Raw genomic sequence first — 16,745 nt, 5'->3', positions numbered from 1 at the left:
AACCTGGGGACATTTTAGCAACAACTGTGAAAAGTAACTATGTACAATTAATCACGTGGCCATTTTAAACTAAGACCTACCCATCCATCACAACCATCAAGCAACTCACAAATAGTATGATGAGATCTGAGTTCGGACCGGTTCCGACCAGAGACTGTATGGTTCCAACCCTGTTTGAGAATGTCGGTGACTACTCGGTGCATTAATCCTCCTAAACTGAAGGGGTCAGCACTTTCACCGGGGCCTGCTTGTCGCTACACAACCCCAACTTCCGGGCTGGAGTTTTCAAACACTAGCTCGCCAGCTAGCTATTACACATTTTTGCTCAGGGAATTACGCCATTTTTTCTGAGAATAGGTAAGATTTACTTGATATAGCATATTTCTATATTAATTCCCCCCTGTTTTCCCGTGTTTTGAGGGGAGTTTTGCATTTTCAAATCGCTTTGTTTCAGAAGTGGGAAGTCGGCTAAGAGGAAAATGCTAACTTTTGCTTTGTCTCATAAATCCTAGCGGTGCGAATCAATGGGTAGTTTTCTTGTTTTGGTTTGTTACAAACAGGGTGGTTTGACAGTGGCCTTCTGTCTTAATTTGATTCAATGAAATATATTAAAGTTTGACTTTTATTTTATTATTTTTATTTTAGCGAGCGGGCTAGCTTGTTGTGAAAACAAGCAGCGATGTCAGCGAGCTCCAAGAGAAGACGAGCCACATCTCCTTCCAGCAGTGTCAGCGGAGGGGGAGACCTGGATGATGCCTCATCATCTACTCCTGGAAGTGGCAGAAAAAGAAGGAGAATCTCTAATGTACCCCCCGTGGATACGGTTAGTGCACCTTCTTCTTTTTTAATTAAATAAATTAACCTAAACCAGCAAGGCTTTCACAGTATGTGATAATGTTCTGCGCGCACTGTGTGGTCCATACCATTTGTCAACAGACGCGTTCATGCTGTTTTTTTCCCTAATGAAACCCTTTTGCTTTTCAGATTGCTGTGTGTCATGAGCTGTTTAATGCTGTCAGGGACTACAAGGATGGCCAAGGGAGGCAACTATGTGAGGTTTTCCTCAGGGTTCCAAAAAGGAGGTACTGTAGCTGTGTTCATGCATCCCACTGCAAATATAACCTGCCATCTGCATGTTGTGATTCTATATGAGCCGCTCACATATGATAAAACTTAAGTCAAAAGCTCAAATTGTCTTAAAGAAAAATTACAAATAAAAATTAAATTAAAATGAAAACAGAAGATTAAATCTACAAAAAGCATCATGTGTCCTGGTTGAACTCAGCAATCTATAAACAGAAGTGTGGGAAATGAAGTTGTTTTTAAAAAGCAGTCAGTATTGCAGAATTTTACAGATACAAGCTTGATCTTACAGTAATACAATTGCAACAATGGCGCAGATAAACTCACTGAAGCAGAATAACAGTCCATAATGGAGGACCCAACTGCCCGAGGAAAGTCTGAAGAGGAAAAGAGATATAAAGTGTGTTTCTTTACTTGGACAAGATTGTGTCCAGTTGTGTGTTATGCAAATCAAACTAACAGTGGGTGAAATACACAGAGACATTTGAAGCACAAAGTAGGGTAATATTATTTATTAATTTTTCAGTTGAATATGGTGACAATATTAATTTTTCAGTTGAATATGGTGACAATATATGATTAATATAAGACGCATCATAGAAGAAGTGAATATTGTACATGTTTGTACAACTATTTGCTGCGGGCAGTTTACATGTGGAGGGTGACGTCTGGTCAAAATCTGTCAACTCCAAGATCCAAGACTGCTAGAAAAAGTGCAGCTCTGAAAGTTTAGATTTTATTTAAAAAAAAAAAAAAAAAAAGGCAAAGCCTGAATGGAAGAAAAGCAAACAAAGTGAAGCTCAATGGATAAATGTCCAAAAATAGTGCATTTTCTCTCTGTGTAGTGATGTAGACGATGACTGGCAAAGAACCTCATCCAAAAATGTTAGCCAAAATGTGATGATCTCAACTGTTCCTTACTCTTTTTCAGGAATCAGCCTGATTATTACGAAGTGGTTTCCCAGCCGATTGACATGACAAAAATTCAGTACAAGCTAAAATCAGAAGAATATAATGATTTGGAGCAGCTTACTACAGATTTTCAGCTCATGTTCAACAATGCCAGATCTTTTTACAAGGTAAAGAAAAGAGCAATTTTATATTTCTCATTGTTATCAGCAGTCTTTCTGTGATAAAAAGTCTTCTAGAAATGATTCATGTGAACCAGTGCTTTCATTTTTTTGTTCTGTGTGAACAGTGAACTTAGTGTGACAGCTCTCAAACACATCTTGATATCAATGCTGTGATTTTTGTGAACAACGCTGTTACTGGTTTCCTAGTATAAATAATGAGTCATCTACAGGATGTACAGTGTGAAAGGACATTTGTGTTATCAGCGTCACTTTCAAATGCAGTTGTGTTCACTGTTATCTGTGTTCCAGAGCATTTTCTCATATTGAAATCTTATCTGTGTGTTCAACAATTCAGAGTTACAGCAAAGAGTATCAAGCAGCATGCAAGCTGTGGGAAGTATATATGCAAACAAGGAGTGAGTTTGTTCAGCCTGGAGAAGGAGATGAGGATGATGAGGATGGTGATGACATGATGGATAATCCAGGAATGTCAGCTGACGACGAGGTACGCTCTTGTATTCATTAGATTAATTTCTGATTCTAATGGTGTGTGAGGAAGATGTTAATAAAGTTAGGTGTCTGATTAACCATCAGTAGGAGAAGACGCATCTCTCTCTTCTTACTTTGTACCTTAAACTTGTATATTTATCTCTAAGACATCAGCTTCCAGTTTAAAGGAAGTGCTGGAGCAGCTTTTGGAGGCTATAGTATCACACACCGACCCCTCAGGACGAGTAGTCAGCGAACTGTTCCAGAAACTGCCTTCGAAAGTGGTGAGTTGTTAAAGATTTGTTGCACATTCTCTGTATTTTCAGGCCCAAACAATAATATGGGCTGTATATAACACATTAAGTGTGCTCTACCCTTCCAATTTAATTTTTTTCACCCTGATACACACATTTTTTGGTTTTCATAGCAATACCCCGACTACTATGCCATTATAAAGGAGCCAATAGATCTGAGAACGATTGCTCAGCGAATACAGGTAATCATTTTATTCCCTTTCTGTCTGCTTTTCTGCATCATACCAAAGAAAAGCAAAAAACATCTGAACTTCTTGATGTCTCACTATTACTGACCCATCTAAATTATTTCTACAGATTGGATACTACAAAAATGTCAATACCATGGCAAAAGACATTGACCTGTTGGCCAAAAATGCCAAAACATACAATGAACCAGGATCTCAGGTTTTCAAGGTATATTTTTACTCCTTTAAAAAAAAAAAAAAAAAAAAAAAAAAAAAAACTTTTTTAGTCTTTATTATACAATACAACACTCCATTTCTGTTGTTGTCTGATTTCACAGGATGCCAACACCATAAAGAAGGTATTCATTCAGCGTAAGACTGAACTTGAACATGCAGAGCCCACAAAATCAAGTCTCCGCATCAGGTATTAAACAGTAGTTGACTAAACAGAAGTCTGCTAGTTTAAATGTATTTTTCAAATTAATCAAAGCAGAAAATGTAATTTCACTAGGACAGGAAAAATATATTTTTAACACATGGTTTATGTTTCCTGCTGTTCAGAAATCGCAGATCTGGACAGGGGGATCGGCTCTCTGGTGTCAGCGTAGCTCTTCAGTATGGCTCAGAGAGTGAGGATGACCCCGTGCTTTCAGGTAGATTCCAGCTATCTTTGGAGCAGAGAAAGCATGTTTATGTTTTTAAAAACCAAAGTTTACAGAAGACGTGTTTGCAGGCTCTGTGTGTTATGACGAGGGAGAGTCTGAGGCTGAAAGTCAGAGTTCCAGCATGGAGATGACCAACCCAATCTTCCAGCTGTATGAAGCTGTGAGGGGGGCCAGGAATAACCAGGGCCAGATCTTTGCTGAACCTTTTCAGCTGCTGCCGTCTCGCAGGGAATATCCTGACTACTACCAGCAGATTAAACAGCCTATCTCTCTCCAGCAGATCAGGTAAGGAGCAGCCATTCATGCTTGCGCAGAACTTTTAATGATTCACTTTGTTTCCAGCAAATAACAAAGTTAAGATGTTTAAAAAGCTTGTTTGATTTTAGGGCAAAGATGAAGAATGGCGAGTACGACAGCGCGGAGCAGATCGAGGTGGACCTCAATTTGATGTTTGAGAATGCAAAACGCTACAACATGCCTAATTCAAGCATTTACAAACGAGCCTTTAGGCTTCAGCAGATCATGCAGGTGATGTGAAACAAAGCTGGAAATTTATTTTGATCCCTTAAACTAATCTTGGAATTTTATTTTAAGAAATCTAAACATGAAGTCTTTTCTGTGCAGGCAAAAAAGAGGGAACTTCTAAGGAGAGATGATGAAGATGGAGACAGCATTTTGTCATCTGATACAGGAAGCCTCAAGAGAAAAAGGTTTGAAGATTTCACGATTTTTCAACAAGTTTAGTCTTATTTCCTTTATTTTTGTCCAGCGAATCATCGTTTTTATTTTGCTTTATGACAAAACAGTCTGTTCTTGTCCATTCTTTGGGCATGTTTATACTTTTTCAGTGTTTATGTTAATATCCTGCCAGTTCTCATTCCACTTCATATCTTCATGCAGCCACAAGAAAAATGTGAAGAAGAACCGAATGAAAGCCTTGTATGCCGCCGTGACTGAGGCCAGGGAGGCAGGCACTAGTCGACGCCTCTGTGATCTTTTCATGGTTAAACCATCCAAGAAGGACTATCCAGACTACTATAAGGTCATCCTCGAACCAATGGACCTAAAAACCATTGAGCACAACATTCGCAATGAGCGCTACGCCAGCGAGGAGGCTCTGATGGAAGACATGAAGCTGATGTTCCGAAACGCTCGACATTACAATGAGGAAGGATCTCAGGTCAGCAAAAGCTCCTCCAAGGAGAAAATTATAAAACTTTTTATGTTGTTGACTGTAGTAAAACTTGGCTTACTACTGACATGTACATGTTTGCTTTATGTAGGTTTATAATGATGCTGATGTTCTAGAGAAGATACTGAAAGACAAGCGCAAGGAGTTGGGCCCTCCACCTGATGAGGATGACATGGGGTCACCTAAACTGAAATTAAGTAAGTTTTCTTTTTAATATTCACATATTAGTTGACCTGCAAAACATTAGATACCATTCATTTTAATTTGCCAGTTTTCTTTTAGGTTTTTTCTCACTTTTCAAATGTACACTGATTGCCTACACACACACACACACACACACACACACACACACATATATATATATATATATATATATATATATATATATATATATATATAATTATAATTATACATGCATACTAGGGTTGGGACTCCAAAATCTAATTAGTGATAGGCTTTGTAATTAATTAATCGCAATAGATCGCATTTTAATCTTATAACAATATTTTCCCACAAAAAGATCATTTTTGTTAATTAAATGGATTTTGGTGGATGATTAAATCAAACAGGCACAGATATTAATATTGTAAACTCAGGCTCTATCATTGTCTGGGGAAATATATTTAATTTCTGTTCAGTGGTAGAAAAAAAATCCCTGACCAAAACTGAACAGACCAAAATGGAAGTGCCATTTGAAATAATTTAACTTTAAGCTACACATTAATATCTGACAGTAAACCAGACTGTTGTGGCTTCAGTCGGCTCATGCAGCAGAAGTGATCACCTCCTGCTCTAACTGCAGCTTCTATACTGTGTGAGGACTGAGCTTCTCGTGCAGGGGTGTCCAAAGTCAGTCCTTGAGTGCCGCTGTCCTGCAGGTTTTTGTTGTGTTTCTGTTCCAACACACGCTTCCACTTAATAGATCCAACGGTCAATGAAGTTCCGCAGAAGGAGTGATTAGTTTGAGTTGGAGTCGGGTATGTTTGGACATTGATACATGGAAAACCTGCAGGATTGTGGCTCTTGAGGACCGGAGCTGGGCACTCCTGTTCTAGTGTGTTTTTATTTAGGACGGGGGAGGAGCTTAAATAACAGCTGCTTCCGCAAACAGAAGAGTAACATGTTAATCTTCTTGTAATTAATTAATCATTATAATCATTCTGCTGTTACAGAGGTATTAGTGTGACAGTAATGCAGCTCTCCCGGGATAATATCTTCATCAAGTTTCCTTGATCTTTTTGCTGTGGTCAGTTTAGCATTTAATTCTTTATTTTGATAAATATTCCTATTATTTATGTGTGTTTGTGCTGAGCTGTTACACTTTGCTGAGCACACTTGGAGCTCGAAGAGGCAGAACAGCTGGCTTTATTATCTTTTAACTTTCCCCTAAAATAACCAACAACCTAAATTTTGCCATTTGCCAAAAAAAACATCAACTGAAAATGATGACTAACTGATAGACGTGATTACAGACTGGTTGAGGTGGGTACTGTCTGAAAAAAAAAGAGGTTTGAGCTGAATGAGTTTCATTTAGCTGTTTTCAGCGTCTCCTTGTCTTGACTCGTTCAAGTCCTTTTCATTAAAGTAAAATTCTCTGCCTTTAGGAAAAAGCAGTGTTTCTCCAAAGAAGTCAAAATACCTCACCCCTCTTCAGCAGAGGTTAAACGAGCTCTACGACGCTGTGCGAAACTTCACCGATCGCCGAGGTCGGCGTTTAAGCACAATCTTCCTTCGTCTACCATCTCGTGCTGAGTTGCCTGATTACTATGCTACAATCAAGAGGCCTATCGACATGGAGCGTCTGCGAAGCCATATGGCGGCAGGGCGATACCAAGACGTAGATGCTCTTGTGGAGGACTTTGCTCTCATGTTCAACAACGCTTGCATTTACAACGAACCAGAGTCCCTCATCTATCGAGATGCTCTGGTGTTGCATCGAGTGTTGCTGGAGACACGGAAGCAGCAGGAGGGAGGGGAGGACTTTGGACCTCCAGCTGTGGGACCTCTGGTGCGAGAGCTCATCAGAAACCTGTATGTGTCTGTAATGGGCCATCAGGATGAAGAGGGTCGATGCTACAGTGACTCACTAGCCGAGGTCCCTGCTGTGGATCCTACGGCTCCTGAGAAGCCACCACTCAACTTTGATATCATCAGGATGAACGTGGAGCGTGGTCGTTACAGGAGACTGGATGTCTTCCAGGAGCACATGTTTGAAGTGCTGGAGAAGGCGAGGCGGTTACACAGGTATGGGACTATTTTCTCTTCATTTCACTCATATTTTAGGGAGAATAGTCGTAACATTTAAGCAGAAATTTAAGAGGCAGCTCTTTATCGGCAGTAGGTAAAATGCGCGGCTAAAAGTTGTGCTCTCTGGTTTTACAGGACCGACTCTGAGGTATTTGAGGACGCCGTGGAGCTGCAGCAGTTTCTCATTAAGATCAGGGATGAGCTATGTAAAAACGGAGAGATTCTCCTCTCATCTGCACTCAACTACTCGGGGAAACACCTGCACAGCGACGTAGATCAGGAAAAGAGGGAGAAAATTCCCAGAGAGATCGAGGAGGATAAGCAAAAAAACGAGGAAGAGGAGGAAGAAAACAAAGGTTGTTTTTCTTTGGTTTATTTTTTTCAAAGATTACACAGTCGTGAAGATAATGAAATATATTGTCATGGTGTTTCTTTTCAACCCATCATGTATTTCTTATATAAAGATGACAGGAAAGCAAAAGACATTCCAAGTGATGGATGGCAGTCTGAGTCAGAGTCGGAATCGCAGCGTGTTTACGTTGAGGATTGCAGCTTTGAAAACAGGACGTACTATGTGGGAGACTTTGTCTACGTAGAACCGTCAGAACCAAACCTGAAACCTCACATTGTTTGTATCGAGCGCCTGTGGGAAGATGAAGCAGGTAACTAACCTGTGACATTTGACCACTTTTCCTATTTTGGAAATAAACTGTATTTCATGCAGTATGGAATACATGGAAAGTATCATTAATCATCAAAAAAATATTACAATAATGATAATCATAATTCTAAAATAAATCATACAAGTCTTTGTTTTGTATTTGTTCCTGAAGGTGACAAGTGGCTCTATGGCTGCTGGTTTTACAGACCCAGTGAAACCTTTCACTTGGCCACACGCAAGTTCCTGGAAAAAGAAGTTTTCAAGGGCGACTACTACAATAAAGCACCGTTCAGTAAAGTTCTGGGCAAATGCATGGTTATTAATGTTAAGGTAAGAAAGTTACCGGTATGTGGAAATCTCTTTAATTTTATGTGAATAAAGTTGGAAATCTGCATATTTTTTTGTGATTCATGCAGGATTATTTCAAAATGCAACCTGAGGGCTTCAACGATGAAGACGTCTACGTGTGCGAGTCCCGCTATACTGCCAGAAACAAGTCCTTCAAGAAGATCAAGATTTGGCCCATGCCAGAGAGTTCCGTCAAATTAGTACCTCGAGAGGTGCCTCTTCCTGTTGTCCGTGTCGCCTCCATGTTTGCCAAACCTGACCTGGAAAAACTGGCGATGTCATATGCAGATAGTGGCAGCTTTGTGGAAAAGGTGACATAATCCTCTTCTTAAAAGTTTAGTGTGTGTTTTGTTTCATTTTTATTGACAATATCAGGGCTTGTCTTGCTTTCACTGATAAGTTCTTTAAGCTGCTTACTGCTCCTCGGTAAATCTTTTCATCTTGTTTAAATGGAAAATAAGTCATTATATCTGCAAACAATTGAACACAAACCAGGTCAGTTGTGTAGCAGTAACTGGGCTCATACCAGATGTGTGAACTAAGGGACCTTTGGCATGATCTTGTAGTCACCTCAACATTAAGACATCTGCTCTCTACTCAGGTTCAGTGTGGAGGATTGTTTTATTTTCCTTTTTATTCATACCTGTTGTCCGGGTGTGAATAAGAAGGAAAGTAAAATCCCAGGTGCTTAGTTGCCAAGCAAGTTCATTGTCATTTGGCCTCTGGCTCAGGGGATTAATTAACGTTAGAAGCATCCTTTTCATGACATGGAGCGAGGTGGCAAAAGAGAACTGTTTTCCATATATGAAAGAGTGTGTCTGTATAAACAACCCAGTCGTGTGTGTGTGTGTGTGTGTGTGTGTGTGCGTGCGTGTGTGCGTGCGTGCGTGTTAACCCCTGCAGGAGAAAGAGGATGTCCCTTTGGAGACGAATGGAGCTGATCCCGGCAGCCAGTACTATGAACAGTTGCACTACAACAACATGTGGTTTAAATTGGGCGACTGTGTTTACATCCGGTCACACGGTCTCTCAAAACCCAGGGTTGCCAGGTTGGTAGAGGTATATTTTGCTGCACAGTTAACACTTTGCAGGTAGAGGTTTGAAATTATGTCCGTGCTGTAAAGACATTACTCAGGTATTAACTGTCAGTGATTAGACTTCTCTGGATGGGCTGCAGGTTAGAAAAGCTGTGGTTGCAGAATGGAACTGCCTTTTTCTTCGGACCCATCTTCATTCATCCTGAGGAAACGGAGCACGAGCCCACCAAGATGTTCTACAAGAGAGAGGTGTTTCTGAGTCATCTAGAGGAGACCTTGCCCATGACTTGTGTTATAGGTATTGTTTTGTTTTTTGTTTTTTTATAGCTTGCCAAAACCTCTGCCCACATATTAGTGACTTGGTTGCGATCTTTGAGAAGCAGTCAAAGTAATAAAGCAGCATAATGGGAAACACATTTGTTCCCTGTCTGAGGTAGACCTGTAGATGTTTGAGATTTTAAACCTTTTTCAGACATGAGATGCATAACATTTCATGACACATCTGTACTATAATTTGTTCATACATTAACCACTTCTGCTTCGATGCTTCCCACCCTTCATTCTTTGGCGGTGTGCTCGTTATGTTTGTTGCTCATGCAAGACTGGACAGCACTTAATGTGAGCTGTATAATATGAAATTGTTTATAGACTTGAGGTCCGTGAGACTTGTGCCATGGTGAGAGTAACCCATATGTGTTTCTGGAGTTTGATTAGCAGGATTACTTTCACAACATGTTAGAAAAATACATCAGGTGAGCGATTACCTGATGTATGTATGTGTGTATGGAAAATAATGCGTGTTGAAATGGGGCTTTTCTTGATGTAAGGAGAATCCTCTAGCATGGTTCTTTTAAAGGACGACTTGGTCCATCATCTGTAAAATCACTCATTAACTAATTTAAACTGATGGATTTAAAAAGAATATATATATATAATGTTTTATGACCTTTATTTTATATATTTATCGTTTTCACTTCTACCTGTAAGATCATGGAGTCTGCTGGTTGCCAGGCAACTGCTGAGAGTCAGATGTGATTTATAACCTCGGTGAAACGGTTAATCAGTGAAAATGTGATTTTCTTAAAATGTTGAGCTTTTTTGCTGAACTGACACATTTACACTTCAGACCTTCTTCCCTCACCACGTTTCTCTGATTATTTTTTAAATTACTAAGCTTTATTCTTCCCATTTGCTTTTCAGGCAAATGCACTGTGTCCTCTTTTAAGGACTACGTGTCATGCAGACCTACAGAGTATTCAGAGGAAGATGTCCTGCTGTGTGAGAGTCGCTACATTGAAACAGAGAAGCAAATGAAAAAGTTCAAGGGTCTGAAACGCTTCTCTTATTCTTCCAAAGTGGTTGAGGATGAAATCTATTATTTTAGGTGTGTAAATTGAACAGAAAGCTTACCTGTATTCATGCCTGAACCCTCCCGACCCCAGACTGAGCATCTGTTTTCTTTTGTAGGAAATTGACGGTGCCACAGAAAGAGGCTTCTCCCTTTTTGGACAAGAAAATTGATGAGCTTGAGGTGAAACTGGCTGACATGGAGGATGCAGACGAGGATATGGAAGACATGGATGATGATGAAGAGGCTCCAACGACACCTTTGCCTCAGATGCAAACCCCACTTACAAATGACATGGACGTCATGCCATACACACCTTCACAGGTATTCACATAGCTCAGAAGACGTAAACCCAGTAAACCCAGTTAGCATTTCAAGCTCCTGCTACTTATATTATTTTACACGACATGTTTTTCTTTTTTTCTTCAAAAAACATGTCTTTGTGTCTTCATAAAGGCCACTCCTAAGGTGAAGGGCTTATCAAAGAAGGAGGGAGCTAAGAGGAAGATGAACATGAGCGGCTATATCCTGTTCAGCAGTGAAATGAGAGCAGTCATCAAAGCACGACACCCTGACTTTTCTTTTGGGGAGCTGAGTCGGCTAGTGGGAACCGAGTGGAGGAACCTTGAAGCTTCCAAGAAAGCAGAGTATGAAGGTGCGGTTATCGTGATCTGTGGGATCAGAGGTTGTTTTTTTGCATGAACTGAAATGCACTAGAATTTAATTTTTCCTTTTGCACATTTCAGAGCGTGCCGCCAAAATAGTGGAGCAACAAGAACGAGAGAGACCACCACAGAAGCAAGCTTCCCCTAGAGCAGGTACCCCTGTAGGGGCGCTGATGGGGGTGGTGCCTTCGCCTAGCACTATGGGAATGATAAACCAGACCATGACTCCTGTGTCAGGTAACCCCTCTCAGAGACAGCACGAGTGTTTTGACAAGACAGCAGGAAAGTGAGGCCGGACTGTTAGCCGTGATCCTTCTTCTAACCATTCAAAACATTTTATGTCTTAAAGCTACATTATAAAAGCATATTTTTCTTCTTTTGCTGCTGTTTCATGTTTTACGTTGATATCTTCATTGTCAGTAGCGTTATATCCGATATTGCACGACATTGACTGCATGGTAGTTTTTTGTTTTTTTTTTAACCATGAATGCATTGTTTAATTTTTTGTTTAATTTGATTTTTCATTTACCTTACATGCTTGCTTTGCTAACTTTCTCATCCATTTGTATTGTCTGCCCTTTTCACACACTGAACCTTAAATATTACCAAGTCCTATTACGCATATGGAGTTTGAATTCATAGCAATAACTATGTTCAGGTCCACAATCCGAATGCGTAAAGCATGCCTACCTGTCAAGAGAATATTTTTTTAAAGTATATAAAATAATGGATTTTAGCAAAATACAGTGAGTGTGTCTACAAAACTATAATTAAACAACTTTTTAATATGTTATTATCTTTAAATAGGTATGTCAGAGGAGATGAATTGATTAAATAGGCGCTTATTGGAATCAATGAGTTAAAAGCACGACATGCTCAGACTTGTGATCTGTCCATCATGAAGGTTTTATCCCGATTGTTTTATCTGCCACTTAATGCACCATTTTACCAGTACATCTCTGGATTTTATCATTCTGATTGACTTGACAATAGTTGTTCATTCACACATAGGACTCGTCATGACAAAACGTGCAACATTTACTGGGATGCAGAACATGAGCATAGCATGTGTTTAAGGTGCATGTGTGAGAAGGGCCACCATGTGTAGTAGTAGCAGTAGTGCATGTTGTTTTAGAGTCAGTTGCATGGAACTTATGCATGGATATGTTGTGCTCTCCTTGCCATGTTCCCGAAGGCATGATGGGTGCTTACGGCCAACCTTACATGCCCATGCAGGGCCCCCATGAGGGTTTGCTGAGTTTGGCCCCAATGCCACCTCACCCTACAGGGGGTCCTCACCTGCCTCCTCATCATCTCCATCAAGGTATGCCTGGATACCCTGGCATGCCTCATCAGGGTAAGGGCCACTGTCCCAACCACACCTGCTCAGTCACATCCAGTCGTGTCTCTTCTGCTGGAGGGGTTTACCTGGTCCACGGGCTGCATAGCCTGAGCTCCTCACTGAGCAGTTCAAGTTCTCTGGTCTCAAACAACCTCTGGCAAATTATATTCACATTCAATACCTAACAAACACATCCACAGTCATACACATAGTGCATGAGAAAACTGATAACCAAAGACTAACATTCAGCAGATATTTATTAACTAACATTTTTAGAAGTCATAGTGATTTTCTTTAATTCTGTTGTAAATATTAACATAATTTGACAGCATGAGTTTATTTGGCCTTTTTATAAAGGCCAGAAGATTCATTTGTTCCTTTCAACAGGTATGATGGGTGGTATGAATGGGATGGCAGGAAGTCCTTCACAAGGAAACTATATGCAACAGGTCAGTATAAACCAAATAATGTGTTTTTATTCCAATTCACACATAATAGACCTTAAAAAAAAAAAAAAAGCACTGATTTAGTCTCCTGCTCATCAATAGTGTTAAAACAATTTATAACCTTAAACATCACCCTAACATTAAGGTATTATGTGTTAGTATTTTTATGCAAAAGGTTTAATTGATGCTTGATTAGTCTCAAACTCTCACTTGTGAGACTGTTTTTAGCAGAATGGCCACAATTACATGATAGTTCCCTGATGTGGTTAAGTTTTCCTGGGAATTTTACATAGAAAAGAACAGCTCTTGTGTGTTAACTCCTGAATTGAGCATGCACTATGAAATGAGAAGCTAGCAAAAGTCACAAGAAGATGCCAGCTTGAGCCTGCTTTCCAGACAAACAGACGTTAGCATCTAAGACTGGGTACTGCTGCGCGCATGTTTAATAAAAGAAGCCCCCAAACTTGCTTCTGCAGCCTGCTAGTAGCTGAGATAAGTGAAAACGCCAGAATGTGGGGCAGCAGGTGAAAGTTCTTGTTCATGCTCAGAAAACTAATTACGTCCTGGTGTGCCCTTGTCTGGGGTTAAAAGTCTTGATTCTTGTTACTCAACTATCAGGAGTGATCCACTGCTGTGGCAGGAAGGGTCTTACATTATATTAGAGCACTGTGACAGTAATTATAAGTTTTAATACATTTTTCTACAAGCTGCTTTTTACTTTTCACCAGTGGATCACAACTCCCCATCACTCTGAATGCCCACTCAGCAGCTTGCCTAATCAGAAAACACTCGATTCACTCGTGTTGAGGTAGACGCGGGATCACTTTATAACTTCATCAGCTGTGCTTTATCGTGAAAGCTGAATGTACAATTTTTTGTGCATCGTATAGAAAAATACTTTCTAGACCAAGTTAATATGCTCAACCAGGTGTTTCCAAAGTCAGTCCTCAAGGGCCACTGTCCTGCAGGTTTTCAATATGTTCCTGCTTTAACACACCTGACTCAAATTAAATCGATATAACAGCCTATAAACTTCTACAAAATGCCTCATTATATAAGTCAGGTGTGTTGAAGCAGGAACATATTGAAAACCTACAGGATTATGGTCTTCGAGGACCGAAGCTGGCCACCCCGTTTCAAGTGTGTTTTAAAGGGGTGCTATTATGGTATTTGGAGTTTTCTGAGCTTTCTACAGTGTTACAGCGTTCAATCCTCATCAGACATGTGAACGACACTGTTTTTTATCACCTAAACGCATGTTTGAGTTTGAGTTCCAGCACGCTCTCCGTTCGGTTTCCATGGCGACGAAAAACGCGTAGTTTTAGAGAGTTTTTTCTACTGGAAATCCTTGTGACGTCCCGGGGGATAAGGTTCGGTGATTGGTTACCTTCTACTGGTTAACAAGGGCATGTACAAATACATCAGGCGGGTGGAAAACGTGGGATAAAGTTATTTCCAACGATGGCTGGTGAGTTTACCAAAGAGAGACATCCTGCTGCATTCCTTGCTGTGGGTTGCTGTTTTCCACTTCGTTTTCAGGGTCTGATTCAGGTTCCAACATGTAGGGCTGTATGCTATGTGTTGACATTGTATTTTGTTTTTTTTTTATTGAGTTCATATTAGCCTAATCCTTCTGTTTATGAGATGTTACAATGACGGCGAAAGCAGGTGCAGTGCGCGCTCCCGATGTAATGCAGTGGCGGGAGGCGGGGCTTAATGCGGAAGAGTCTCAATCCACTCGTTTTGCCCACAGGCTGATCTGACAGCCTACGGAGAGGGTCGGTCTGAAGTAAATAAAGCAATTTGTGGCAATAACTCGATCAATCCCAGCTCTTCTGGTCTCAGAAATAAAAATATATTAGCCTGAAATGCACATAATAGTTCCACTTCAAATGAAACAAAAGGTTTTTGCTGCAAAAAATAGACTTCAGTTTTGTATGGCCTTCATATTCGTGAAATAAGATTATTGCTGCTGGTTTTCATTTTTAGCCTGGGATGTTCAGTCCAGGGCAGCATGCTCCTCCACCATATCCAGGTCAAGGGCAGCCCTCACATTTGCAGCCCACCACTCCCATGTTTGTGGCACCACCACCAAAGACACAGAGAGTACTGCACTCGGAGGCCTACCTGAAGTACATCGAGGGATTAAATTCAGAGTCTAGCACTGTCAGCAAGTGGGACCAAATGCTGAAAGGTGGTGGGAAGCAGTTCTTTTCTTCTTTCTCATCTCCCTAAGAGTATGCTTGTATTTTGCTTCTGTTTGGAGAAACACAAGATCTGCTTAGATTTGAAGTGCTGTAGGTGTATTACAAATTCAAGATTCTTGTTTTCACATAAAAGTTAGAGAGTATATAAGTAAGATCTTAATGGATTTTGTCATTTTAAAAAGCAGTAAGTCAACATTGTTTACTTGTTACAGTATTTTAATGAATGCTGTTTTCACAATAGCTCAAAGGCGAGATGCTCACCTGACCAAAGAGCAAGAAAGTCGGCTTCCAGTTCACTGGCTGAAGAGCAAAGGAGCCCACACCACCATGGTGGACGCATTGTGGCGTTTGCGTGATTTGATGTTGAGAGACTCTCTGAACATCTTTCAGGCTTACAACCTGTAAGACAAAACCACTCACCTCAGTAACTGCTCTTATCCTCATGTATAAGAAAGGTAGACCATAGGAGAAGCAATATTTTATAGTGAATCCTGATCAATTTTCTATTTATTAGCTTAAATAATGAACTTGATAGTTATTTGTGTGTGGATTTTTTTTTTTTACATGAGTTCAATGAATTGATGTGTTAAATGTGTGATTTTTGATATTGATACAGTCAAATAAAATTTCAAATACCTTTTTAGGCTGCTTATTTTATTAAAATGACCATCCCCATTAAGTACTATTCTTATGTGTTTGAGTGTTGCAACCCTCTCATGCCTGAAATATATTAGTTGTATTTTATTTTTTGTTTTCACAATAAATACAATTACAAAAACTGTATTGAAACAAGAATATGTGTGGAACATGTTTAAAATTGTATGCAGACTTATAAAAACACCTACAAAAATATGCAAAAATTATAAATCAACAGCGTCAAGAGAAAAAGCAACAAAATCACAGCAATCACAGTTAAAATAAAATCAAAGTAAAAGCATTGGTGTATATAAATGTAAAGTAATTGAGTAGATAAACATGTATAGAAGACTAATCCATTGGCAGTGATGCTGGAAATGCAACCACTGGGAGTTTTGATTTATAAGGTAAGCTTTCAGTCTTGATTTAAAGTTATTGTGAAATAAAGATATTTTTTCTACATGAAGATGAAAATTAAATGAATACTTTATTAATAACCAAAGAGAAATTCAATATTGTAGTATATAATTAACTAGAGGAGGTCTTGTTCCGGAGGCTGATGGCTGCTGGCAGGAATGATCTTGATCTTCCAGTTTTGCATCAGACCTGAAGAAGCCTCTCACTGAACACTTCGTTGTTTCATCACTGTGTTGTGGAGAGGGTGTCAAGAATCCTCCATCATCTTCATCAGCTTGTGCAGCATTCTTCTTTGGACAATCGGCTCCAGTTTCTCCAGAGTTACTTCAAGCACAGAACCAGCTTTCTTGATCAGTTTGTTGATTCTCTTCAAGTCTGGTTCTGATGCTACTACCCCAGCAGATGACT

General features: G+C 39.9%; 1 protein-coding gene across 4 annotated transcripts; it reads left to right on the top strand.

Moving 5' to 3' along the window:
* Positions 1 to 246: 246 nt before the first annotated feature.
* pbrm1l (polybromo 1, like) lies at positions 247 to 16,001 on the top strand. Of its 4 annotated transcripts, XM_079242225.1 has the most exons (30): positions 247 to 357; positions 646 to 823; positions 985 to 1,082; positions 2,015 to 2,162; positions 2,512 to 2,661; positions 2,813 to 2,929; positions 3,073 to 3,141; positions 3,257 to 3,355; positions 3,465 to 3,550; positions 3,688 to 3,779; positions 3,860 to 4,076; positions 4,178 to 4,319; positions 4,416 to 4,501; positions 4,692 to 4,971; positions 5,075 to 5,180; positions 6,588 to 7,227; positions 7,366 to 7,586; positions 7,695 to 7,892; positions 8,064 to 8,221; positions 8,308 to 8,550; positions 9,143 to 9,288; positions 9,417 to 9,574; positions 10,477 to 10,660; positions 10,744 to 10,948; positions 11,081 to 11,279; positions 11,371 to 11,526; positions 12,485 to 12,646; positions 13,019 to 13,080; positions 15,067 to 15,271; positions 15,526 to 16,001. In XM_079242225.1, the coding sequence occupies exons 2-30, from the start codon at positions 680 to 682 to the stop codon at positions 15,687 to 15,689; spliced, it is 4,935 nt and encodes a 1,644-aa protein (XP_079098351.1). In that variant the 5' UTR covers positions 247 to 357; positions 646 to 679; the 3' UTR covers positions 15,690 to 16,001. The 4 variants fall into 4 exon arrangements, with proteins under 4 accessions (XP_079098351.1, XP_079098350.1, XP_079098349.1 ...); XM_079242224.1 differs by lacking the exon at positions 12,485 to 12,646 and having other exon boundaries at positions 8,308 to 8,451; XM_079242223.1 differs by lacking the exon at positions 12,485 to 12,646 and having other exon boundaries at positions 11,371 to 11,442.
* The last annotated feature ends 744 nt before the right edge of the window (positions 16,002 to 16,745 follow it).

The sequence above is a fragment of the Telmatherina bonti genome (genome assembly GCF_933228915.1).
Source record: "Telmatherina bonti genome assembly, chromosome: 6".
Lineage (NCBI taxonomy): Eukaryota > Metazoa > Chordata > Actinopteri > Atheriniformes > Telmatherinidae > Telmatherina > Telmatherina bonti.
Note: the sequence above shows the minus strand (reverse complement) of the source record. Positions and strands in the feature narration are given on the sequence as shown.

Coding starts and splice junctions, on each gene's coding strand:
- pbrm1l (XM_079242225.1), top strand. CDS start 680: ATGTCAGCGAGCTCCAAGAGAAGACGAGCCACATCTCCTTCCAGCAGT. Junction 4,077..4,177: donor ATCTCTCTCCAGCAGATCAG/GTAAGGAGCAGC, acceptor GTTTGATTTTAG/GGCAAAGATGAAGAATGGCG. Junction 4,502..4,691: donor GGAAGCCTCAAGAGAAAAAG/GTTTGAAGATTT, acceptor ATCTTCATGCAG/CCACAAGAAAAATGTGAAGA.